Source organism: Littorina saxatilis, linkage group LG5 (assembly GCF_037325665.1).
Source record: "Littorina saxatilis isolate snail1 linkage group LG5, US_GU_Lsax_2.0, whole genome shotgun sequence".
Classification (NCBI taxonomy): domain Eukaryota; kingdom Metazoa; phylum Mollusca; class Gastropoda; order Littorinimorpha; family Littorinidae; genus Littorina; species Littorina saxatilis.
Window position 1 is genome coordinate 50701990 of NC_090249.1, and position 27592 is coordinate 50729581.

The 27592-nt window shown below is 42.5% G+C and overlaps 1 protein-coding gene across 1 annotated transcript in view; it reads right to left on the reverse strand.

The window, feature by feature from the left end:
- The window catches only part of LOC138967386 (A disintegrin and metalloproteinase with thrombospondin motifs 6-like), a 47991-nt gene that overhangs the window by 15208 nt on the left and 5191 nt on the right, over nt 1-27592 (reverse strand). Inside the window, exons 2-9 of the mRNA XM_070339930.1 lie at nt 24931-25358; nt 5046-5214; nt 4390-4688; nt 3991-4074; nt 3515-3651; nt 2954-2997; nt 2476-2581; nt 1923-2069 (exon numbers count right to left, since the gene is read on the reverse strand). Coding sequence (XP_070196031.1) covers nt 1923-2069; nt 2476-2581; nt 2954-2997; nt 3515-3651; nt 3991-4074; nt 4390-4688; nt 5046-5214; nt 24931-25358 — 1414 coding nt within the window. The remainder of the gene's footprint in view (nt 1-1922; nt 2070-2475; nt 2582-2953; nt 2998-3514; nt 3652-3990; nt 4075-4389; nt 4689-5045; nt 5215-24930; nt 25359-27592) is intronic.

The window sequence follows — 27592 nt, forward strand, 5'->3', positions numbered from 1 at the left end:
CCAGTACAAAGGACTTAACATTTCTTACATACTGCTTGACTAAAATCTTTACAAAAATTGACTATGATTCTATACAAGAAACACTTAACAAGGGTAAAAGGAGAAACAGAATCCGTTAGTCGCCTCTTACGACATGCTGGGGAGCATCGGGTAAATTCTTCCCCCAAACCCGCGGGGGGTAAGCGAGAGGTTGCGAGTTCGACCCTGGGTCAGGGCGTTAGCAATTTTCTCCCCCCTTTCCTAACCTAGGTGGTGGGTTCAAGTGCTAGTCTTTCGGATGAGACGAAAAACCGAGGTCCCTTCGTGTACACTACATTGGGGTGTGCACGTTAAAGATCCCACGATTGACAAAAGGGTCTTTCCTGGCAAAATTGTATGGGCATAGATAAAAAATGTCCACCAAAATACCCGTGTGACTTGGAATAATAGGCCGTGAAAAGTAGGATATGCGCCGAAATGGCTGCGATCTGCTGGTCGATGTGAATGCGTGATGTATTGTGTAAAAAATTCCATCTCACACGGCATAAATAGATCCCTGCGCCTTGAGTCCGAGTCTGGAGATACGCGCGTGATATAAGACTTCATATAACATTATACTCTTACTTTTACTGAGGTAAGCTTTCCACGCGTGCTTCTTGTCCACGTGTTTTTTTTCTCGCCTGACACAGCCCGCGCTAGCGATTGGCCGATTATGTCACGTGGGGAAGTTTGACTGAATAAAAGCAAGAGTATGCAATATTTCAAAACCCATGCTTTCCCGACAGAGTATTTTTCCGAACATCGTCTAATATTATAAAAAAATCTTATTAAAAAGATATTGTAAATATATTGCAATTTGAGGGAAAATCTCACAAGAATCCTGAAACGTTTCCTGAACAACATACACCATTTGACTCATATTTTTCCAGTCACAATTATTTTATTTATCCTGTTCAATTTACTAATACTGGTACACACTCTCCAAACTAAGGGAAGACGGAGGTCATACACCAATCTTTTGCCGGCACATACAGCTTCACTGTCTGGACATCCATGCATTTCATCTTTCTTTGATTTACTGGCTTTGTCAACTTTTCTGCGGAATAAAAATCAATAACCGTTTAAGCTTTCACAAAACCTTCTCCAATGTCTAAAACCTTCCCAACTTCAGTAAGACCTTTCACGTTTCGCATACTTTCCGAATCAAAACTAAATCATGTGAACCCTGGATTGTACGTTATAACGTTGTTAGTTAGAGGCCATGCGATTAAAGTGACAACAGACTGACATTCTCATCGTGTTTTCATGTGGAATGTGAATTAAAACGGGACAGGTGGTCGGAGTTATGGGCACAAACTTCACTGGACTTGTCACTGGAAGAACAAAAATATGATCGACATTGTTGACAGACTCACACAGGCATGCAAGATTGGCTGGAATCCTTATCCGATCACAGACAATGTGCTGGACAGTCGCTCAAAAGACACAAAACTGGCAGCTGGGAATAGTGGTTGACTTACAAACATGCAAGGGTGGTTGGAAGTCTAACTGGATTAGAGACAGTGAGCTTACGACGATTTAGACCCGTGTGAGGTTTATTGTCACACTGGAAACAAAAATCCCAAAAAATAAAAATAAAGAGTTTATTCTTCGTTCAATGTGTGACGTCACTTCCGTCGAGATAGTTACTGAAGTACCACACAGTCAGCTGAGGGAGGCTTTAAAGGGCAAAATAATAGTGAGACAATGAAAGGAACTTTGCCGAGTTGGCATTGACTTCGATGTCTACACCATGATGGTGATCGATAATCGAAAAGAATGGCGAAAGGAATGACACACAAAAAGAAAATGATGTCAAAATGAAAACGTTTAAGGGCAAGCATATGGAGGCAGGGTGGGGAACTCTAATGTCATATTTACAAGCAAGAGGAGTGATGTCCTACTCCAGAAAGTCGGTGATGTAGGCGCGTGAGCAGGATGACCACTGGAAGGGGGATGTGTCCTTGGTCAGTCTGGCCGCCATGATGCGCGCTGGCTCCTGACCCGGCAAGCCGCACGTGTTGCCCGCCCCGTCATGGTGCATCCCAAAACTGGGTCACAGTACAAGGCATGCAATATAGTGAAGACAAGAGCGTAGTATGTCACAGACCAATATATATATATAGGTAGGGCAAGAATTTAGTATTTCGAACCCAAAATATACCAGTATAGTGAAGACAAGACCGCAGTATTTTACAGTCAAATATATACAATATAATATATTGAAGCCAAGAGCGCAGTTACAAAGGAGTAGGACACATAAAAATTAGGGCTGTCCTTTCTTTCCATGTGCAAAACGTACAACATGACTGTGTGCTGACAAGAAACACTGAAACCAGAAAACTTCCTTCACGTTGGCATACTCATTAATGACATCAACAAATGTCCCATTGTTCAATACTGCCCAGCAATGTTTACTTAGTTTTGGAAAAGACGACAATTTTTCCCGCAACCTACTTGTGTCCAATCTCGTGTGCAATGATAAAGGCTGAGGCCAGACCGATGTCCTGGTTGATGCTGCAACTCCTTTCCTTCTCGCACATACCTTCCACCGGGGCCAGGCCTGAAACACACACAATACAATACAATACAATACAATACAATACAATACAATACAATACGGCAATACAATAAAATACATTACAATATTAAAAACATCAATAAAAGCTCCTACACACACACACGCACACGCACACACACACACACACACACACTCACACACACACACACACACACACACACACACACACACACAGGTTTATTTGGATGTTCGGGTCCGATTAACGCTCACAAAACACCAAAAGCCTGCTAGTTTATGGTACTGTTTATATTGAAAAAACGACACGTTCACAACAAAGTAGCAGGTTAAATCTCGCATGAATGCAGTGTCATATCAAGTCATCGAACACGCACAGACAGACACACTACTACTCACCCAGTGTACCGCAAGGCTCGTTCTTGTACGTACATATGTCGTACCTGAAAGGGACCACAGAAAAACATCTAGAAACAAAGGGAAATAAACGCTCTGAATATAGACCACAACAGTAAGAGAGAGTTACGCAAAACCAGTCTACTTTCAGATCATGTTAGCATATTTTGTGTTAGGTCAGACGTGGTTCAACAGTCGATGACGCATTAAAATTTCAAATGGCCGTTCTGTTTTGCTAGAGTCAGTAGAAATGACTTATTGAACAACTCGGCGAAGAAGGAAACAGACTCATTAGTTAATTTTAAACATAATCCTTTGAAATAATTATGAATCGCCCAAAAGACCAAGTTTGGCCCTGATTGAAACAGACACACACGTTGATTCTGGAATTGATCCATTGAGTAACTAAAGAAATTGGCAAATATGCCTTTTTTCTGTTGATTGTAGCTCAGCGTTTCGAAAAAACATGACCCATCGATTCATTTATGAATTGGCAAAAATATCTATTTTCTATTGAATCAGATTCTGACTCAGTCTCCGTAAATAGTAGCACAGTGTGTTTACCTTGTCAGAAGGACAGCGTTATCGTGGGAGGCGCGGCCTTGGCCACTGGAGGTCTGACCAAGGAGGCGATGCTGCCAGCGACAGAAACTGTCCAGCGACTTGTCTGCGTGGTAACTGATCTGCGGCAATGTGTCGTCCTGCATCAAAGGAACGTAGGGTAAAACGATGAAACAAAACCCGATATCTCTCCATCTGTCGCTGCGAGACTATCTCTGTCTGTGGTTTTGTCTCTCTCATTCACAAAAACACACCCAGAAAGACACACGCTGACACACGCGCGCGATCACACACACACACACACACACACACACACACACACACACACACACACACACACACACACGAGAGAGAGAAAAATGACTACACAAAGACACACACCGACACATGCACATGCAAGTAACCACACACACACACACACACACACACACACACACACACACACACACACACACACACTCACACACACACACACTTACAGCGTCCCCAGTGAAGATGATGAGCTTGGTGACCACAATATTGATGGCGTTCCCAATGGACGGATCATGGAACAGCTTGGCCACCTGACCTCCACGTGACACACAATCAACCAATCAACGCTTACGTCTAAACAACTCGCACGTCTAAACAACTCGCATTACCGACACACATGTCACATACATATGCTCATTGATTCATCAGGTGTTTTTTTCGTTAACAAGTAAAAATAACGTATCCACAAAGTAATGTCAGTCCATTCAATTGGTTTTTTGCTTGTTTATTTCACCTGCAACACAGAACAGCTAGTTCAGACTAACTGTAGACATCAAAAACATTACTAGGTCTATGTCTCAAACAAGAAATCCATTCAAGCGTAGCGCGCTGTAGTAGGTGCTTACAATATTCATGATGGTGAGGACGTATGCCGTGAGACCGTCCGGGTGGCGCATGTTGTGGTGGTGCTGGTAGTAGTCAACCATCTTCTTGTCCACCACCACCAGGGTCTCAACGTGACGCTCGTTGCTCACGGACCGAGGACGACGGTGTCTGCGGATGACCTTGGCCTTGCGCCGACCTTTGCCCTTGGACTTCTTCAGCAGGCGTCGCCACATCCGCATCCGTCGCCTCGGCTTCAGCACCTCGTTGAACGTGGCGGGAGACTTGTGCTTCAGCCACTGGTACTTTCTCTTCTGATAATCTGCACAACGAAACACACATATTTGTTTGTTCGCTTGCTCGTTTTCTTTTCTCAGTAATGATAATAACAATGGGGCCGCTTTACACGTAATTCATAACCATATTCATAGATTTCATTTTATGGTATTCAGTTGTCTTCTAAAATTGGAATTTGACTTTCGACTATTTTAACTACTGAATATCGATACAACAAACAAATAAATAAACAAACACCACGAAAACAGACAGATACTAGTTTCTGGACCCCTTTATTAAACAAATCAATCTCTCGGTAAAACATGGTATGATATCTAACTGTTTATTTCAGGATTATCTGCCTACCACAAAGCACGGAGACCCCCCCTCCCGGCCTTAATACCTGAGACTCCGCAGTGAGTGTGCAGCTCTGTGTTCTTGATGGATGACCTGGAGTAGACGATGTGCGGGTGCGGTGTGGCCCTGCCCCCCAGTCTGTCCACGGGGCGGCGGGTGTGGTTCCACAGGGGCTCCACGAAGTAGTCGTCCACGTCTGTCGAGAACATGCCGTACTGCACACACACACACACACACACACACACACACACACACACACACACACACACACACACATACACACACACACACACACACATATGGTTTGTTTCACCTTTGTTTGTTTGTTTGTTTGTTTGTTTATTCGTGTGTATATTTTGGACGTTATGCCAAACGGACGTATTAATATGTCGACGCGGGACATTTTGCCGACGGAAGAAATGCTGAACGAACGATATGCCATCAGGGCTCACAGTGCGATGCTGCATGTATATCTCATGGTTTTACATGATCTTGTGTATATATAGTGGAACAGACAACACAGACACCCCCGAAAATCAAATTGACAAAAAGCAAGGTCCAACCAATTGGACCAACAAGGTGCGTCACATAATTCTTCACTGTCTATTTCCAAAGACAACAGTTTTAAGACAATAAATATACACAGTCTGAGCAAAGATGTTCTAGGCTAGCGTAGCCTGGAACATCTTTTGTCTGAGGATGGAGAAAATAAAAGGAGAAAGAGAAGTAATCGTCATCTACAATAGTCTCGACTTGTTCATGCTCCGCGCTTTTACCGCCGCGGTTTAAATGTCAGTGGCAATGAGCACAGGCTATAAGGTGCAGCCAGCCGCTTCACTCCAAGCAGACAGCGGCACGTCAGAATTTCTCACGTGCTGAATACACAGGTTTTCTCTTTGGACTGACGGGCGTCAGGCAGCAACAGGTAAGCGGCGGCGGAGGATGAAATCTGCCGTCACCTGCTGGAGTGGGCAGGTGAGGTGATTAGGGACAGAGGCGATAAAATACTGGGCACGCCGATACTTACTTAATGACTGGGTTCTATGACTAGGTTCTGCTTTCTGTGAAGACTTAAGAATAACAACAGCGAGTGTGATTTGAACCCCGCATTGGGAGAGAGGATGTAAATATTGAAAGATCGAATGAAGTTTAGAAACCACCATGGTTATCTCAGTGCTACGAGCTGAGAAAGCTTCACATTAACAAAACTAAACAAAAACAAAACAAAACTCATCATTGAGCTTTTTCTAATCTCTCGAAATTTGACTGACATTTACCGGCCATTTGATATCCCGTTTTTGTGTCATAAAACGCGTTTTAAATCTACGATTCCAACAGTGCGGCAATAAAGATGAAAACGACAATGGCTCGCAGAAATGGCGTGCGTCCTCTTTGTATGTACAGGTACTTTACACTGTTGGGTATTTTTTTTTTTGGGGGGGGGTAATGGTCGTCTTAATGCCTTCAAAAATATTCCCCAAAGGCAACCTGTCAGCTCTTTTGCAATTGAATGTCCTTCCCTCGGACAAAGCACCTCACAAAACTCACGCAACGAGGCTGTGTATTTGTGTGTGTGTGTGTGTGTGTGTGTGTGTGTGTGTGTGTGTGTGTGTGTGTGTGTGTGTGTGTGTGTGTGTGTGCGTGTGTGTGTGCGTATGAGTGTGTGTGTGTGTGTGTTTCCGTGCGTGCGTGCGTGCGTGCGTGCGTGCGTACGTGTGCCCGCGCGCGCGCGTGTGTGTATGTGTGTGTGTGCGCAGATACCCGTACATCACGAGGAAAATTCCAGTGTGCCCTTTTTTTTATTTTTATTTTTTTATTTAGTTCCTGATTTATCTTTTCTCTCTGTTCTTGCATCACCTGGGTTTCTGTCCCAATTAGTTTTTCAAGATGAGACATCCATTTTGAAGTATTTATATGGTGAGTTTTAGAATACTTCTCTCACCCATTGTTTGTAAATCCTTTAAGATTTTCCATGCAGTGTTTGGATCTTTATTAAAATCATCATTTAATTTATTTACCAATACATCTTTAAATTTGCGTTTCTTTGACTTTATCAAACTATTGTAAATTTTGCGTTTTGCAAAGTATTTTTGTTGTAAATACTTATTAAATGGTTGTCTATTTAAAGCGTTAAATATTGATTTTATATCTTTTTTGTATTTACGAGAATCTTTATCAAACCATTTTTTATTCGCTTTTTTCCTATTCTTTTGTATTTTAATATTTCTGTTGAGGCTTATATCTGCAGCTGATTTTATAATCCCTGTCATTTCGTTGACCATCGAATTTATTTCATTAGTAAGATTTTTTTATTTTAATTTTTTTTATTGAGTCATATATTTTTATTGAGTCATATATTGTTTTTCTTGTTGTGCCAAAATAGTAAACTTTCCATGAACAAACATTCTTGTTGTGTCAAAATATCAAACTTTACATGAACAAACATTCTTGTAGTGTCAAAATATCAAACGTTCCATGAACAAACATTCTTGTTGTGTGAAAATATCAAACGTTCCATGAACAATCTTTCTTTTTTTTTCTTTTTTTTTCACTTTACCTCATCTCGACTTATACAGTACTCACAATCTTCTAATGTACATTTCATTTTCCAATATACTATTCAAATCGTATCTATCACCATACTTATATTTACTAATACACATTTTTGCAATCAAAATAATGTGATTTATTACCTTATTATTTTGGCATATATTACTAGGTTGATAACCAAACAAGACATCGTGTTCTGAAAGGTGCACATTTAATCCTGTATTTCTAAAAATATCCAGTGTGCCCTTGCTACTACTGGCACCGAGATACGGCGTGACGAGAACAATATTATGTATTACACCTACATCGTTGATACCACGTAAAACGATACTAATGATTTGATTTGCTAGCTGGCTGCCGACAGGTCCAGGATTAGATAGGGAACAGACTGAGTTACTGTTTCCGAAAGTTGCATCCCGGCGCTGTTATGCTGATAATCAAAATCCTCCACAGACGAACTTTCAGATTATCATTGTCATATTAAATACAAAGTTACGACACGCAGGGCGAACCCGGCCTCTCCCTTTTTATGACCCCCCCCTCCCCCATGGACTTCCCCTGTCCCTCATCCCGACCATGACATGGGAGAAGTTGAAGACATCATCTTTCTCGTGCAACATAATCGCCACAACACACCTTACGAAGTTTTTTCATTATAAAACTCCATCCTTCCACTTTGACACAGACTTAAAATCAACAGCCAAGATGCTTTCTGTGGGGGATTTTTTTCTCTCCGAATATGGCCGAAATTAACATAAGTCCAGTTTCTTGCAGTTGAATGTAGGCAAAACAAAAGAAATGATTTTTGGAGGAAAGAGTGATAATTGTGGTCCCCAAAAAGTGAGAATAAGCGACAAGGAAGTTGAACTTGTGGAAACCTTCAAATATCTTGGGGTTTCAATTGACAATAAGCTGACTTTTAGTGATCATGTTCATGCTGTTTATAAGAAAGCTCAGCAGCGACTTTTTCTTCTCAGGAAGCTTAAATATTTTAATGTCAATCAAAGTGTTATGGAACTTGTGTATCGCAGTTTGATTGAAAGCATACTGACTTTTAACATTGTGACATGGTATGGTACCACAAATGTTAAAAACAAAGCTAAACTCCACCGCATTGTTGCGACGGCTAGCAAGCTTGTTGGGCAACCCCAACGACAGCTGACCAGTCTCTACGAAGCTGCCATTAAGCGGAAAGCTCTCAAAATTGTCCGTGATCCGATCCATCCTCTCAACCCCTGTTTCGAAATTCTCCCTTCAGGTAAACGTTATAAGGTCCCTTTGGCACGCAAAAACCAGTTTAAAAAGTCATTCCTGCCTTCTGCAGTCACCATTTTAAATTCTTCTCGCATCACGTAGAGGCTGGTCGGCTGGGAAAAAACAAACAATGTGTACATGTGAAGGTGTGTGGGAAATATTTGTAATGTGATTACTCGGCTGTGAAACCCAACTCCTGTGATATGAGAGGGTAAATTTACATAGTGCAATATCATATTTGATTGTATCCCTTTTATGTTTTATGTTTTATGTGTGTCGTCCTATACAATTGTTGTTATAATCGTTTACAGGCAGACAGGGTGTGCCGAAGAAAAATTTCCATTTTTATGTAATATTTTAATGGACAATAAAGTGCTGTTATTGTTATTGTTATTGTTATTGACAATAGGTGTCTTTGAAAAAATAAAATCCCCCCCCCCCCCCCACTTTGCATTGAACGCAGCCAGGCTGTAGATGTGTAGTATGTGCCTTAAGTTGAATGATGCGTTTGCCCCATGTACTACTTTCCCCCCGTGATTTTCCAGACACACATTGATTTCAGACTTCCGGTTTTTCAGGCTGAACGTGTCTGCCCATAGACCATTTTTCCTGGACCGCCAACTAGCTCTCTCTCCGCTCTTTCTCTCTATTACGAGGTAGCAGCGGCCTCTCGCACTTAGGAACCTACGCTTACAAGCCTTTCAGAAATCAGGGGGACGTGATATCCGGTGTCGATTGTAAACATGGACGAAGTTGCCGAGGTAAGTTCTGAAAATGCTAAAATAAACTCAGCAAAAGTGCATATGGAACATGTTTTTCGATGAGTTTTGTTAAGTTTAGTTTGGAGTTTTGGAAAATCCAGTTCATTGTCACCTCCCATTGTCACAAATAACTGGAGCGTGCTTTCTTTTCACTGTCTTCGAATCGCTGGCCTTTCAAACCGGTGTCACGAAATTTTCTTTCGCCGAAATATTTTTTCTCCCTCACCAACACGTTTCACTCATTTTTGTACCAAAAACAATTCTTATGCAAAACCATCCTCTGACTACGGGTTAGGGGTAAGTTTGGGAATGGGTTAGGTATGTAAACAGTTTTAAAATGCGTCAATTTCTGGCGATGTTTGTGAACTAAGAATTCAATCGACGCCGTCCGCGGGAATTCGGTATTAAGACATACCCGAAGTCTTCGTTCACAAACATCGCCAGAAATTGACGTATTTTAAAACTGTTTACATACCTAACCCATTCCCAAACTTACCCCTAACCCGTAGTCAGAGGATGGTTTTGCATAAGAATTGTTTTTGGTACAAAAATGAGTGAAACGTGTTGGTGGGGGAGAAAAAATATTTCGGCGAAAGAAAATTTCGTGACTGACACCGGACGCGACGCGCCCCTGAAAGTCGAGAGTCGTAACCTCGAAGGGTCACGTGACGAGTTGGCGGTCCAGGCTATTTGGTCTATGGTCTGCCACAGCTGAGCTGACAACTTCACAGGGTTTTCCCACCTTCCTTTCCCTCGTGCTGCACTCAACTATTTCAGTTTATCGCACGATATGTGCACTCTGACCTGATTAATTTGTTATAATTAGTAAGAGCAGCTCGGAAGAAAAAGCGCAGTCTCAAATCTGTAATTCTTGTATAGTTCGGCAATTCTGAGAAAGAGAGAGAGAAGGAAGAGTGTGTGTGTGTGTGTGTGTGTGTGTGTGTGTGTGTGTGTGTGCGTATATACGTACGTGCTTGCGTGCATGCGTGTGTGCGTGACTGAATTTGTGCGTGTGTGTGTGTGTGTGTGTGCTCTGGCTGTACGATTTCGGTAGAACGCTCTACTTCCCACAACTCATCACTTCAGTAGCTGGCTGGCAGCGGAGCACTTTTACCTGCCGACCGCTAGTTTATTCCCTTCGCCTCTTTGAAAGCGCATTCTACAGGTAGATGGGTACCGACAGGCAGTGAAAGTTCTCCTCCAAAGGTCATCAGATAAAAGAGACAGCACTTTGCCGCGTGTTTTGTTGTAGCGCCGCTGGTGTTATCAGGGGCAGTCTATCTCTTGACTAGTGCTGAAAGAGCGAGGCGTCCCCGGGTGCCTTTTAGCAAGCGAGATGTCAGAGCAGGTAGTTGTCAGGAGAAAAGGTGTACGTGTGAGGAAGAGGGTAGGTGGGTGAAAGGTTTGGAAAAGGGAAGGAACTTGCAGACGAGATGAGTGGCTATGCAGATGGGAACAGCTATATGATCTTACAAGTTCCTATCATCCTTCATTGGCTCCGTCGACGCACGTGTTTGATTGCTTCCCTTTATATAAAAACCGACCATAGGGCGTCATCGTCCCGAACGAAATCTTCAAAATCTCCTAAACCGTTTGGAATTCTTGGTAAGGAAATCCTTTTGTGAAATTATGTCAGCCCCTTATGGTGATTGGTCAATGCATTTCGGAGCTGGAGTGCTAACATAATGTCGTAAGGTTGGTCGGTCACGGGTTCGAATTTTTTTTATTTTTAATTTTTCAACTTTTTCTTTATTTTCTGAATTCTTACTTCTGGTTTTTATTTCTTTTTATTGCTTCGAAAGGTTTTGAGAGGTGTGTTGAAGACCGAAGTAACCAAAGGGTTGCATAATTACCGAGTACCCTAAAAAAAGATTTCCCAGAAGTACCCATTCTATTTTTTAGTAACATCGGCTTTTGGGAAAATATCACCGCGCGTCGACTGCAGGTAATGGTCGTTAACCACTTCTTATAAATAAACTTCTGAGATGGGGATACAGTATGTTGCATGCTGCTTGTGCTGCAAAGCTTGCAATCCGAGAAGGTCGACGAGTCTTTGATCAGTGTATTTTGGGCGCCGCACACAATCAGTCATATCCGCAATGCACACAGAAAAACAAATTTAAAAAGAGTCATCGGTTTTTGTCATGTTTGTACCCGGTGCACATCTACAAGTCAAAAATGCCTCGTCCCTGCCAAAAGAAAGATTTAAGACTTAAAATCTCTCAAAGATTCTAAACTGTGTGGCGCTTTGCACTAAGTGATACAATCTCAGTCAGAATCCCACCAAAAAACTTCATGAAATAGGCGCAAAAGGGTCGTGCGGTTAAATTGCAAAGAATCGGTCAAGTAATACCAACATCAATGGCCCTGTTAAAGGTACTGAACTTGTCAAATCCAGGTGCACGGAGCCCCTGGGGCTTTTACTCATACCTCAGGCAGCTATCCGTTAGAAGAACTACCAAGTTTCGTTGACTTGCACCCAAAGAGTCAAGAACTGCGATTTTTTTACGAATTAATTTCGTACTCGGACCCGGCTGGTCTTGACCTATTTTTGGATCTAAATTTAGATCAGGTAGATCACCACATCATGCACAAAAAGACACATCACTAGCAAACTATGTCAGACGTCATCATGAGTTTGTGTAAAACAAAATGGAGGCCGGAATCACTCAGTTGAATCGAACTCCGACCAAACACCACGTAATAACTATGTTAATTTATGCACTCGCGTGAACAAGAAACTGTCGAGCTTCACAGATGTCGTCGTTGGGTAGTTTTGGGTTTGTTTTACTACCATAGGAGGATTTTTGAACTGTAAATGCACTCAGCTGCAACAAAAACGCAAAACGAAGGCTGTGAGCTGCACTGTGCCTTTAACAGAGGCCGACTTTACCTTGACGACCTTCAAGACACCCACTGGAGCTACCATCCAGTGTCAAACCTTCTGTTCAGTCAATGGCCGAATTTGGACTATGTTTTTCAAATCCATTTGACCTATACACACTGAGCGGATGATCTGTGTTTTTTGGTTTGTTGTGTGTGTGTGTGGGGGGGGGGGGGTCATCCTGTACTAGAGTTCAGTGGCCTGGCCACATGTGCTTGAAAACAAGAAGAGCAAACGCTCGATCGAGTCACTTTCGCAGTTCTGAATATTATATGAGGCATCAGATGGACAGGAAGAAATTGCTATTCACAACACAATGAGTCACGTTCACATAAAATTTGAGCCCGGTCACTTTTATAGTTTCCGAGAAAAGCCCAACGTTAAGTTGTGTGTTGCCGAACAGAAAAGGCTAGTTATCTCCCTTGTTTTTCTGATAACGTTCGTAAAAGGCTACAGATGTAAATACTTTGATGTAAAGAATAATCCTACAAAGTTTCAATCACATCCGATGAACTTTGTCAAAGATATAAAATGTCTAATTTTTCCTTTGACGCTGACCTGTGACCTTGAAAAAGGTCAAAGGTCAACGAAACCATCGTTAAAGTGTAGAGGTCATTGGAGGTCACGACTAAACAAAATATGAGCCCGATCGCTTTGATAGTTTCCGAGAAAAGATATAAAATGTCTAATTTTTCCTTTGACGCTGACCTGTGACCTTGAAAAAGGTCAAAGGTCAACGAAACCATCGTTAAAGTGTAGAGGTCATTGGAGGTCACGACTAAACAAAATATGAGCCCGATCGCTTTGATAGTTTCCGAGAAAAGTCCAACGTTAAGGTGGTGTCTACGGACGGCCGGCCGGCCGGACAGACTAACACTGACCGATTACATAGAGTCACTTTTTCTCAAGTGACTCAAAAAATCGTCAAATGACGACATCCACAAGACACCAGCCTGAACTGCAGAAGACGGCGGACTTCATGTCAGCCACCGAGCTAAGGGTGTAACGGCCATGAATATATAGAACGCAGAAGAGGAAGAAGACATCGATTTACACTTCCTCGTCTTTATGCAGATATGTTAACTTAGTATAATGTGCATCCCACCTTCACCATTGTCATATATATTTGACGTCAGTTCTAAATAGTGTGGGCCTTTAAAATCTGGTTTTGGTGTAAAAGTTACAGCAATTAAGCAAATTAAATCATCCTTAAAAGGAGCCTCCAATTTCACGAAACCTCAGCTTGTTGTCTTTCATCTCTATTTTTTTCTATCTCATTTTATTTTATTGGTGTTATTTTTCTATTAGCGACGCAGAAAGCATATTAATCGAATGTTGAAGGTGACAATGAGAGGAACAGATCGAGGCCGCCGACTTGACGCTCTGATAATGCATTATCTTTTCTCCTGTGTGTTTTTTTCTCATGTTTTGTTGTTGTTCTTCTTCGACAGGACCAAGTTTCAGCAACTGGAATTGCTGTGATTCTTTGCTTTGCAGCGTTTCACTGTCTTTTCCTGTTTAGTTTGGTTTCCGGACAAGGCGAAGTTTCAGCTATTGGAGATGGCACTAAAAACTGAAGCTTGCACAGATGAACACAATCAGCTCATATGATAAGTCATGTAAATAAAACTTGAAACACTATAACATCTAAGAAACAAAACAACGGTTTGTTCTGTTGAACGTGTGTGATTGGTTGATTGGTTATAGCTTTTTAACGTCCCTACAACCTGTACGTCTATCCGGGACCGATGCAATGAAATGTGTGTGTGTGTGTGTGTGTGTGTGTGTGTGTGTGTGTGTGTGTGTGTGTGTGTGTGTGTGTGTGTGTGTGTGTGTGTGTGTGTGTGTGTGTGTGTGTGTGTGTGTGTGTGCGAGCGTGCGTGCGTGCGTGTGGTTTTCCTTTATTAGTTTCTTTTCTTTGTTTCTGTTTCTGTCTTCTGAGTGAAGCAGACTGCACGATCCAGCCATCATGACAGACACAGGAAAGCTGCAGTGTACATCAGCGAGCCTTATTCTTGTCTTTATGGGGCAGTAATGCTGCACGTGCTGGATTTTTGGGGCCCTTGTCTCCCCGGGATAGCTGGCACGCATTCTGCAACCTAGGACAGAAAGAGTACCGTAATCGCGGAACAATTGCCGCTCATTGCTTTCAAACCCTCAGGAATTCTCTGATACGTTTGTCTGCTTTCTGTTCCCTTCCTCCCCCCTACCGAGAGATCCTTCGCGAGTAAATGTCAGCATTTTTTTGTCATCGTCGAAGCTCTCGACTCACGAACAGGATCGTTTTGATCATCCTCAACTCGTGAGCAAGGCACGCGATTTTACGATTATGTACAGCTTGAGCATCTACATTCAAAGTTAGCACGGTAGTTTCCATTCAGACTAGTTCACTTTGCCCCGTGTACGATCTATCTAATAATATTCCACTCATGACCACGATTCTACTTTCCGGACAAGCTTCAGAATCTAGATGCAAAATTCGTAAAAAGGTTTCTATTGAGAATATTAAAACCCAGCTTCAGAAATGTTTTTGCGCACGCACACGGCGTTATGATCTTGTGAGAGTAAAAATGAAAGCTGGTCCATTTCGAAGATTTTATTTTAATTTTATTTCGGTTGTGCATTGATTAATTTGTTTATTTACTTGTTTATTTTTATTTTATTTTTATAAACCAGTAATGATTTAGGGGACATGAAAAAACAGATGAGCGGAACAAGAAGGCTGAGGTCCAATATAATTATACCGCTCGTCGCAGAGACATCAATGGCCGCACGGAATGGCAAAGCGGATAGAGAAACGAAAGTCAACTTTCTCTAATGAAAGGAACAAAATATTTGTTTTTGGCTGATCGATGTTTGCGGTTCGCTATGTCTGCCGCGCCACTACAGCATGCAGAGAATGCCTTTCGGGGTTCACTTCGTGCATGTGACGTAAGCCACGTTTCTTTCTTCACCCGTGAAGAATATTTACGACACAACTGCTCCAAGTGAAGACGCAGCAGATCATGCCGCTTAAATAAAAGTGGCCCCTTACAAATTCTACGACCAGTCGTGCATCTTGTGTTGTCGCAGTCAGATTATCTGGACAAAGGTAAAGGTAATAACCATGTTTGGTCGTAGGGGAACGAGATGTTCGAGATCTCAACTACTCTCGGGCCGGCTTTATGAGGGCGGTGCCCACTCCTCTCCCTAGCTGTCTTTGCCTTCCCCGGCCCTGAATAGGGTCAGCTACCCATTTCCGACTGGGTGGACTGGAGTGCGCTCGGAATATTTCGGTATTATTTTTGTATTCGCCCCGGATGGCGGATGGAGATCGAACCCACGACCTCCAGCGTGAGAGCCACTGTGCTACTCTGGCTCTCTGGTCTGGACAAAACTGGGCCAAAACTCGTATGTTACACTCGTATGCTCTGCAACGCTTTGTGTTGTCGTTGTAGTGCTTTTTCTGGTTTTGTTTTGTTTTGTATGCCCTTTACGCACTCTTGGGTGGCAGACTGATTGCATTAGATTTCGGTTCACAGGTAGGCTACTAACCTTGCATCCCGACAAACGGTGCGGCGGTGACAGAGATTCGGTTGAAACGAAAATCCGATAGAGGAGGGCCACGTTTAAGTACCAGGGCTTTCCGCGGCAGGTAGCTTCATTAAGGTAATCACCAGAACCCCCTAAGCTCTAATCTAATTGTTTCTTCGACGTTTTGGACCCCCACTCACCAGTTCCTCACTTTCCGGCGTTTGGCAAAAGAACTTTGACTTACACTGAGTCCCGTTCCTACAGTTCGCTCTGAACATCACCCATAATCGCAAGAAACGCTGGAATATGATCAATAGGGCCTTCCAGCTCCTAAAAAAAAGTGGTTTGTAATATCTTTGTTAATCTTTGTAATATCTTTGCCACAACTTGACGTGCATGTGAACGCAGGGTGAAGAAATAAGTAGATTCCATCTTTTAAACTATTTTTCTTCACTCATGTTCAACATCGGTCTGCGATGTAATAAATCAAAGCGTTGGAATGTTTTCCAAATATAAAACACCTAATACCCTTCTAAATAATTGAAGGATTCTTTTTCCAATGGTTTATAAATACCGATGCATTTCAAAGGATAACAAAAGGAGTAACATTTGTTCGACTGCTGTGAATTTTCAATATTTATATAGTGGCTACGGATAATTTCTCATCGGTTGGATCATCTCAAGTAGACATACACTCCTGCAAACTGACGGAACAGACAAAACACACACACACACACCACACACACACACACACACACACACACACACACACACAGGTACTAGGTGAGTTACAAGTGAAGGTTGTCGCTTTCAGCTGCCGTTATCAGGAGATAAGGAAGATTTGCATCAGCCCAGCGCAGTGAAGCGTGAAGATGCGCCCAGCACCTGCATGCTAATCACTTTTTCACAACCAGGGAGGTACAGGTAAGAGGAAATTTACGTCCACATTCGAGGAAGATCTGTCAAAAGGAGATGAGAAGAAAAAAGATGAGTGAGAGAGAAAGACAGAGCGGGGGAGAGAGAGAGAGAGAGAGAGAGAGAGAGAGAGAGAGAGAGAGAGAGAGAGAGAGAGAGAGAGAGAGACAGAGAGAGACAGAGACAGAGAGAGGGTCTTTCTTTCTTTATTTGGTGTTTAACGTCGTTTTCAACCACGAAGGTTATATCGCGACGGGGGAAGGGGGGAGATGGGATAGAGCCACTTGTCAATTGTTCACAAAAGCACTAATCAAAATTTTGCTCTAGGGGCTTGCAACGTAGTACAAGTACTACAATATCTTACCTTACTGGGAGAATGCAAGTTTCCAGTACAATTTACAAAGGACTTAACATTTCTTACATACTGCTTGACTAAAATCTTTACAAAAATTGACTATATTCTATACAAGAAACACTTAACAAGGGTAAAAGGAGAAACAGAATCCGTTAGTCGCCTCTTACGACATGCTGGGGAGCATCGGGTACATTCTTTCTCGTCCCAACCAATATGGGACTCCCCCTAACCCGCGGGGGGTAGAGAGAGGGTGGGTACAAGGAGGGAGGGATCTTGTAAAAGATCGACACAGAATACAAGTGTTTAAGTGAATGAGTACCACTATCAGGCTGCAAAACAGTCAAAGAAATTCCATCTCCTGTCGCAATTGGCACCGTAAGAAACTCAGTTCAGCAAAGTTACAGATTGAATCCGAAAATCAACCACTAAGTACTGCCATTGAGCTACACGTTTAAAGTCTTAAGTTAGGCCTGGCAGGATGGACAACAGCCATGCAAGTTTCATTTGATCAGCAGACACCCATGCATGAGGTAATTTTATTCAGGGGAGGTATATCCAATTTTACCAGACAAACTGCTGCGAATTATGTTCATCATGATTATTCAAATTCAGAAATCAGTGCTATCTCAAAGGTTTGCCTCGTCTTAAAATCTGTGCACAGCGCGTATGGTGTAATTTCATCGCAGAAAAAAACCAGAATCACATAACCACTGAGGTTTTGCAAAGTTTGGGTCAACGTTTTTGCAGACGCATTCTACCAATCCGCACATATACAGGCTAGTTATGTTACTTAGCCGCTACTGAGCTATTTTGTATCGACTATGCAAATAAACGATGACACATGCATCATTGTTCACAAAACGTGACGTTTAAAAACAAAATATGATTACTTGACTGATTTATTTGTTGCTTTCTTTGGGAGATACAACCCTCTAAGATCGACGTTGTGTCCTTTTTTTCGCGGAACAGCCTCCAACTTTGGCAATGATCTAAGTCACCTATGGTTATTGTTAACAGCCCTTTTAGGTGTGGAGTCATCCCATATCCTTCACACATGAAACTTTGTTCCCATGTTTATTGTCAGTTATTCCAACTCACAAGACTGAGACATCCCACAAAACAAACATAACTGTTCATAAAGATCAATCTACCAGAAACTGAAAAAGCACCAGCAAGCACTAAAGCGTAAAATGCATGACATGTAATACTTGACCGAAAAAACAGCTCACACATTGTTTCTGCTATCTGGAGGTCCCAAAAACTGAACCCTTGCCGAGCGGAAGTGGGTGATATTCGGTGCCGATGGCAGCGTATGGTGTCTAAATGTCATGTTACGTCTCCGCTGGTTGTGCAACGTCCGTCCCGCTGCAAAGGACTGAAGGCCACCGAGTATTTTCTATTGTTTCCGCTCCCGTCCCGTTGTTGTTTCTTCAAACATGACCGGAGGGCAAGCATATTGCTCCCATTACGGCCCAAACCGTTTCCGCCGCTCTCTTCATATGTCTTGAATATCTCCGTCTGTGGAGTGCCGCTTGTCGGCAGTGCGGGACTGCTTTGACCCACATACGTGACTCGTACAGCATATCGACAGGCAAAGGGCTGCAGGTGTGGAACGATTTAGCCGCCCGGGAAGGAGCAGGACATCAAACGGGAGTGAATGATGTCTTCGTTAAGCGGGGCTGATAACAATACTCGGTACGCTTGTACGACAGGTGTGAGGAATTGCTCCCTGGGCACAGACTGCTTGGGGTTCTCTCCCTTACTTGATAAACCCCCACCTTCTCTCCTCGTCCTGTGCTGTTTGAGCGACTTGCACTGCGTCATACACAACCCTCCACATTGTTTGCAGTTGTAAAGACACCGTAAATAGTACAACAACTTGGCAACAGCGACGGGAAAAGGTTTGTTGCTCTATGCCAGTCATTCACCGATTCGCGTTTTCTTTTTCTACACATGCAAATTTACGTCGTACGATCACAGTATGGCAATTGGTATAGGTAACCGATTGCAAACCCCAACAAAATATTACATCGTGACTTGTTTGAGAGAGAGAGAGAGAGAGAGAGAGAGAGAGAGATATATATATATATAGAGACGAGAGTAAGAGACAGGAAGAGAGAGAGGGAGAGAGGGAGAGAGAGATAGAAAGAGAGATAGAGAGACAGAGAGAGAGATAGAGAGAGATAGAAAGAGAGAGAGAGAGATAGAGAGAGAGAGATAGATAGAGACAGAGAGATAGAGACAGACAGAGAGAGAGAGAGAGAGAGAGAGAGAGAGAGAGAGAGAGAGAGAGAGAGAGAGGGGGGGTCAGAGAGAAAGAACGGACGAAGTTGTTTTTAAGGGATGGAGATTTTAGGCTGGTGTCCAGTTTTACAATGTGTACCTACTAAAACTAAGAGAGAGAGAGACTCCAAAATATTAAGCTTCGGTCTTGATTGTCCACACAGAATTGTACCCTCGGCGCACAAAATAAAAGAACCTTCAGAGCTGGACCTACGCCGATCTGATAACTCCCTCTTCATTAGCACTCCATTAGCATTTTCTTACGAACCACGAGGGCTCAATTAACGACTTCAAAGTAATATATATATATATACGACTTGTGTCTGTGTGTGTGTGTGTGTGTGTGTGTGATTGATCGCCATGCACGGCCAAAGTTCTCGATGGATCTGCTTCAAATTTGGTGGACTTATTGACAGAGACCCCGGACACAACCTGATCGATGAGATATTTCAACACGTGCTCTCAGCGCGCAGCGCTGAACCGATTTTCGTTTTTCACTGCACGTTACTATTTTTAGATCTCCCTTCCTTCGTGCGCCGGCGTCAATCGATATTCCCGCAAGTTTGTACGTTACTATATTTAGAAGGTCACTGCACGTTACTATTTTTAGATCTCCCTTCCTTCGTGCGACCCGGCAAAGCCGGGTCCCCGGCGACGGCCGGGTATTCGGCTCTACTTCTTCCCGGCGAAGCGGGTAATCATCTAGTATATATATATACGATTAGCCCAGCTGAACGTTATAGTTGCATTATCCACGATTTGGAACATGTGAACATGCGAAACAGGCTACCTTGTTGCATGCTGCGTAACCAAGACCAACAAGGTAGCCTGTTCTGCACGTTCACATGTTCCAAATCATGGATAATGCAACTATGTCACACGCATTCCCTCTTTGCCACTACTAAAGCAAACGTGTGCAAGATTGTATGTTACACGCTTTGATGCCGAAATCAATTATTTTGATTATGCATTTATTTCTGAAAAATTTTACCTTCACATACATCCAGTCACTTCCTTAAAGGCACAGTGCAGCTCACAGCCTTCGTTTTGCGTTTTTGTTGCAGCTGAGTGCATTTACAGTTCAAAAATCCTCCTATGGTAGTAAAACAAACCCAAAACTACCCAACGACGACATTTGTGAAGCTCGACAGTTTCTTGTTCACGCGAGTGCATAAATTAACCTAGTTATTACGTTGGTGTTCCGGCCTCCATTTTGTTTTACACAAACTCATGATGACGTCTGACATAGTTTGCTAGTGACGTGTCTTTTTGTGCATGATGTGGTGATCTACCTGATCTAAATTTAGATCCAAAAATAGGTCAAGACCAGCCGGGTCCGAGTACGAAATTAATTCGTAAACAAGAAGAGCAAACGCTCGATCGAGTCACTTTCGCAGTTCTGAATATTATATGAGGCATCAGATGGACAGGAAGAAATTGCTATTCACAACACAATACAGATGTAAATAATTTGATGTAAAGAATAATCCTATAAAGTTTGAATCAAATCCGATGAATAGTTTCAGAGATATGATATTTCAATTTTTTTCCTTCAAGACATACCTGTGACCTTGAAAAAGGTCAAAGGTCACCAAAGCAGACGTCAAAGTGTAGAGGTCACTGGGAGTCACGTTCACATAAAATTTGAGCCCGGTCACTTTTATAGTTTCCGAGAAAAGCCCAACGTTAAGTTGTGTGTTGCCGAACAGAAAAGGCTAGTTATCTCCCTTGTTTTTCTGATAACGTTCGTAAAAGGCTACAGATGTAAATACTTTGATGTAAAGAATAATCCTACAAAGTTTCAATCACATCCGATGAACTTTGTCAAAGATATAAAATGTCTAATTTTTCCTTTGACGCTGACCTGTGACCTTGAAAAAGGTCAAAGGTCAACGAAACCATCGTTAAAGTGTAGAGGTCATTGGAGGTCACGACTAAACAAAATATGAGCCGGATCGCTTTGATAGTTTCCGAGAAAAGTCCAACGTTAAGGTGGTGTCTACGGCCGGCCGGCCGGACAGACTAACACTGACCGATTACATAGAGTCACTTTTTCTCAAGTGACTCAAAAAATCGCAGTTCTTGACTCTTTGGGTGCAAGTCAATGAAACTTGGTAGTTCTTCTAACGGATAGCTGCCTGAGGTATGACTAAAAGCCCCAGGGGCTCCGTGCACCTGGATTTGACAAGTTCAGTACCTTTAACCACTTATGTTTTCAGTATTCATTTCAAGTGATCACGAACGTACAAAAATGGTTATAATGGGTATCAAAGTGTTGTTACATTTTGTTGTGCATTCTGAATAGTGTGCCAACAGGCCTTGGTCAGTCAATCACGTTTTATCTGTGTACAAAGTGTTTGACGGAAAAAGAATAACACCAACCCCGTTCTCCTGTATATAACTGAAAGCCACATTTTCTTCTTCATTCAATTTCTGTTTTCAAAAGCTTCGTCATCTTTCCACTTACACGACAAGCTCCCTTTACCAAGCTTCAATTAAGAACCCTGAATACGAAAGGTCAAAACAAAACAATAGGTACTACTTTCACTATCGTCGTCTGCAACGAAAACCGAAAATGGCGAAACGCTTTGCTACGTACACAGAGGACGAAATTTCAAAGAAAAAAATCGAACCTTACACCTGTGACTAGGAAAAGTTGCATAGCCAGTTCCGTGTATCAACGTACATCCGATGCTCAGGACCTACAGATAGGTGACGCTTTGGCGATTGAGGCTTCGTCTTCAGCTCTAACACGCACGCAGACAGTCAGGCAGGTCTAATCTGCACCAGCGGTGTTGGAAGGTTTTGATTTAGAAACACTCGAATGTTACTTCGACGAGATAAACGAACCAAAAGTCAAAAGTGTGCCCCAAATTCAGAAAATATTCTTTCAAAACGGCACTTTCAAAAACCATCAACATCACTGTGAGAAAATAAACAATACAAACACAAGCAGTTCCCCTGTGGAACATTTCGGGTGGACTTTCCCACGACCTGACCTACAAAAATCCTCCGCCGTGTTTGTTCGCGCTTTGCATTCAATCTGTGTTAGTGCGCGTGTGTGTTTCTGTGTTTAGCTTTCGTTGGTATGTGCTGTTTGGTTCAAAATAAGTTTATCTTTTTTCATTAAAAGATTCAGAAACGTTGGTTGATACTTTGTTGAATGCATTCAACCAGAAAAGACACGAAACGCATTGAATCTATCTTCTGCGCGCATGCGTGTGTAGGGTATGTGTAAAAGGGCAATTGTGTTTTTCAGTCTTGTTTTGTGCCTGTTATTTCGTCCCCCAACAAGAAGAGCAAACGCTCGATCGAGTCACTTTCGCAGTTCTGAATATTATATGAGGCATCAGATGGACAGGAAGAAATTGCTATTCACAACACAATACAGATGTAAATAATTTGATGTAAAGAATAATCCTATAAAGTTTGAATCAAATCCGATGAATAGTTTCAGAGATATGATATTTCAATTTTTTTCCTTCAAGACATACCTGTGACCTTGAAAAAGGTCAAAGGTCACCAAAGCAGACGTCAAAGTGTAGAGGTCACTGGGAGTCACGTTCACATAAAATTTGAGCCCGGTCACTTTTATAGTTTCCGAGAAAAGCCCAACGTTAAGTTGTGTGTTGCCGAACAGAAAAGGCTAGTTATCTCCCTTGTTTTTCTGATAACGTTCGTAAAAGGCTACAGATGTAAATACTTTGATGTAAAGAATAATCCTACAAAGTTTCAATCACATCCGATGAACTTTGTCAAAGATATAAAATGTCTAATTTTTCCTTTGACGCTGACCTGTGACCTTGAAAAAGGTCAAAGGTCAACGAAACCATCGTTAAAGTGTAGAGGTCATTGGAGGTCACGACTAAACAAAATATGAGCCGGATCGCTTTGATAGTTTCCGAGAAAAGTCCAACGTTAAGGTGGTGTCTACGGACGGCCGGCCGGACAGACTAACACTGACCGATTACATAGAGTCACTTTTTCTCAAGTGACTCAAAAACTAATTTCTGTCTTTCTATGCCTATGCTGTGAGACATAATCGCTATTACGAGTTAGTCGTGTGACAGAGAGTTTTCTTGCACACTCGACTGCGGCTGTCTCACTTCGGCTACGCCGTCGTGATATATCTACAGTCTCGTGTGCAAGAAAACTCTCTGTCACACGCGCGACTAACTCGTAATAGCGGGTAATAACGTTCAGCTGGGCTAATCGTATATAATAATATATAATAATAATATATATATAATAATGTATAAAATATATATAGTATAATCGTATAATAGACTGTCTGTGAAGGGATACCTATTTCTCTCTCTATCTCTGCTAAGAGATTTTAACAAATCTCGGAAGAAAGTCTCTGCTGACTTTCAATTGTTTCTTTCACAATTTCTGATGTTTTATATATATATATATATATAACTTTGAGGTCGTTAATTGAGCCCTCGTGGTTCGTAAAAAAATGCTGATCCTTCCAATATCTCCGAGAACTACGATCTGCTGTTATAGATAACGACTGTTCTGTCATCAAAGAATCTCGTACCAGCTAGCCGTGTCTGCTTTGATCCCAAATCTCCCTATCTGGGTAAATTAAGAAAGGAAGAAATGCTGATGCTGTTTTAATCCGCCAATAACACAGACTCGGCTGTGTGAACACTGACCCTTGGGGACCAGGAACTGTGTTGAGAACACTGGTAACGTCTCATGCTCAAGGCTGCCCTTTATTGAGCCCGAAGTTGACTTTCTTTTCAAGTTACTGAACATTCAGTGCCAAAACTTGGCGAGGCGAGCTTTGTAAAGTCAACTTCGCCCAATTAATACTGTAGGTTTTAGGGAAACGTGTGACAGTGTGGCAAGGATAGGTCTCTGTGAGAGTGAGTACTCGCACTAGAGCAGACCGTTTCGTTTCAAGCAACTTTGAACTTCCACTGCAGGAAGAGTCACTATCAGACCCTCTGATCATCACACGCACACGACAGGAACAACATACAGGGCTGGTGCTAGTGCCCAGTGTATGAGAGGGAGGGGCTTCCAAAATAAAACACGGGTACAGAGACTGGCCACACAGAACCCCCAGATGGTGTTGACATTTAGCAAGGGGTATTTTGGATCTTTCCTTGAAAAAAAAGGTACCTTTGCCGAGTAAAGGGTAGGAACTTCCGGAACCCAGGACAGCCTCCTCCCCCAAGATCAAGCCCTGACATAGCTTGCTTGGAATTGAAATTTGAGAGTGCAGTGGAACCCCCCATTTAAGACACCCCCCCCCCCCCCCAATTTAAGACTTCCCCTTTTTTAAATTGTCTGTTCATAGCCTCTATAAAATGACCTCCCTTTTAAGACTTCTTCCTTTTTAAGACCCTATTTTCTTTGTTTTTCGGAGGTCTTAACAAAGGGGTTCCAGTGTATAACAACTTACCAGACCCACGCAGTTGCTGATGGCGGCATTGGAATGGGTAGGTCCGGTGCTGAAGCCCGTGTATTGGCAATCCCACAGCTCCTTGCTGCGCTTGATACTCCCCTTGTCGCCCCTGTACTCCACCACAAAGCCGTTAGACACAAGGGCCGTGTTCAGTGTCAAGTTAAAGTGAAAATCTCTGCCGTCGGCATGAAGTTTGTAGTACACATTGTTCCGTCCCAATTGATCGGATCCGTCGAGGTAGACTCCTTGTTTTTGAGAGAGGGGGGCCCTTCGTTTCGAACGGCCGGCAACTTGTGATTTTCGTAGGCTGGATCTGTGACGTGGTACACTTTGGTGTGTGACGTCATAACTGAGAAACGACCCGTGCTGGTCCACAAGTTCTGGAATGACTGTTTGGTAGTCTGTCAGCTGAGACAGTAGCTCGTCTGCAATAGAATAACAGGCATTGTGTATATTGAGTTCCGGAAGCCGTCCATTCCTTGTTCGGAATGCAATCGGAATAAATCCAAACCTATAATGGCTTATCCATGTATACGTATTTGTTAAAGAAAAAGTTTCTCACTCTCAGGCACTGACACATACACTTTTAGAAGTTGCTCCGAAAAATCGTATTATCTGTGTTTCAGATACAGCTCTTGTAACGAAACCTGACGACCTACAAAATGTAAGGAAAACGAACCTGATTTTGCCTGTACGGCGTATTTGTCGCCCACAGTCCGGTCTCTGTTACGAGACGTTTCGTGTGCTCTCATTATACAGGGCAGCGCGCTCGTCAATAAATGTTTGACTTACTAATGATGACGACGAGGGCATACATTTACACATTTACCATTCTATACTCTCTATTTAAACAAAACAAACAAAAACGCAAAAGTGATGGATCGAGCGAGGGTGGTCAAATGCGGAGGAGGTCAAGGACGGTGTGGTGGTGTATGCCATTTGTTCCATCCAGGGCATGACGTCTCTAGTTGCACTGGCAACTCGCTGAGTGACAGGCCAAGGTTCAACGTATAATAGGTGTCAGTCAGAGAGAAATAACCTCCTTCCTATCTGTGCTAACGACTTTTTATCTCAGTCCGATAGTGCTAATTGAGCTGATCCTGTTGCCCCAGTTTCGCTCAGCTGAGGAATCATGTTGTCTACACACAACACGCAATAACACTCTGTTTCTCTATTGGAAAACGAGCATGTTACGTGGCTTTTTACACCTAATTTGCATACCTTTTGGACGGTCAAAGATTTCGATTTTTCGAAAACCACGAACGTTTTATATACCTTCCCCCTACTTATAATTGTGCTGTTGTTTAAAACCTTCTTGCTTAACCTTTGCCGGATGCCGCTTTTGACTACACACTCCCGACGATGCGGGTTTGTCTGAACCCATACATTTGAAAGAGGCTTTTTACCGTTTATTCCTCTAACGACGATGCGGGTTTGTCTGAACCCATACATTTGAAAGAGGGTTTTTATCGTTTATTTCTCTAACGACGGGGTGGGTTCAGGGAAACCAACAGCGCTACTTCAGTGGTTGCATCGAGTTTTTCCCTTCACCGACCTCTTGCAGGGGAGGGAGAGGGGGAGGGAGAGGGGGAGGGAGAGACTGAGAGAGACTAAGAGACTAAGAAAGAGAGAGAGAGAGAGACTAAGAAAGAGAGAGACTAAGAAAGAGAGAGAGAGAGACTAAGAAAGAGAGAGAGAGACTAAGAAAGAGAGAGAGAGACTAAGAAAGAGAGAGAGAGAGACTAAGAAAGAGAGAGAGAGAGTCTAAGAAAGAGAGTGAGAGACTAAGAAAGAGAGAGAGAGAGACTAAGAAAGAGAGAGAGGGAGACTAAGAAAGAGAGAGAGAGAGACTAAGAAAGAGAGAGAGACTAAGAAAGAGAGAGAGAGAGAGACTAAGAAAGAGAGAGAGACTAAGAAAGAGAGAGAGAGACTAAGAAAGAGAGAGAGACTAAGAAAGAGAGAGAGAGAGAGACTAAGAAAGAGAGAGAGAGATACTAAGAAAGAGAGAGAGAGAGACTAAGAAAGATAGAGAGAGAGAGACAAATAAAGAGAGAGAGAGAGACAAATAAAGAGAGAGAGAGACTAAGAAAGAGAGAGAGAGACTTAGAAAGAGAGAGAGACTAAGAAAGAGAGAGAGAGACTAAGAAAGAGAGAGAGGGAGACTAAGAAAGAGAGAGAGACTAAGAAAGAGAGAGAGAGAGACAAAGAAAGAGAGAGAGAGACTAAGAAAGAGAGAGAGAGACTAAGAAAGAGAGAGAGAGAGACAAAGAGAGAGAGAGAGACAAATAAAGAGAGAGAGAGAGACTAAGAAAGAGAGAGAGAGACTAAGAAAGAGAGAGAGAGACTTAAGAAAGAGAGAGAGACTAAGAAAGAGAGAGAGGGAGACTAAGAAAGAGAGAGAGACTAAGAAAGAGAGAGAGAGAGACAAAGAAAGAGAGAGAGAGACTAAGAAAGAGAGAGAGAGACTAAGAAAGAGAGAGACTAAGAAAGAGAGAGAGAGAGACTAAAAAAGAGAGAGAGAGACTAAGAAAGAGAGAGAGAGACGGACTAAGAGAGAGAAAGAGAGACTAAGAAAGAGAGAGAGACTAAGAGAGAGAGAGAGAGACTAAGAAAGAGAGAGACTAAGAAAGAGAGAGAGAGACTAAGAGAGAGAGAGAGA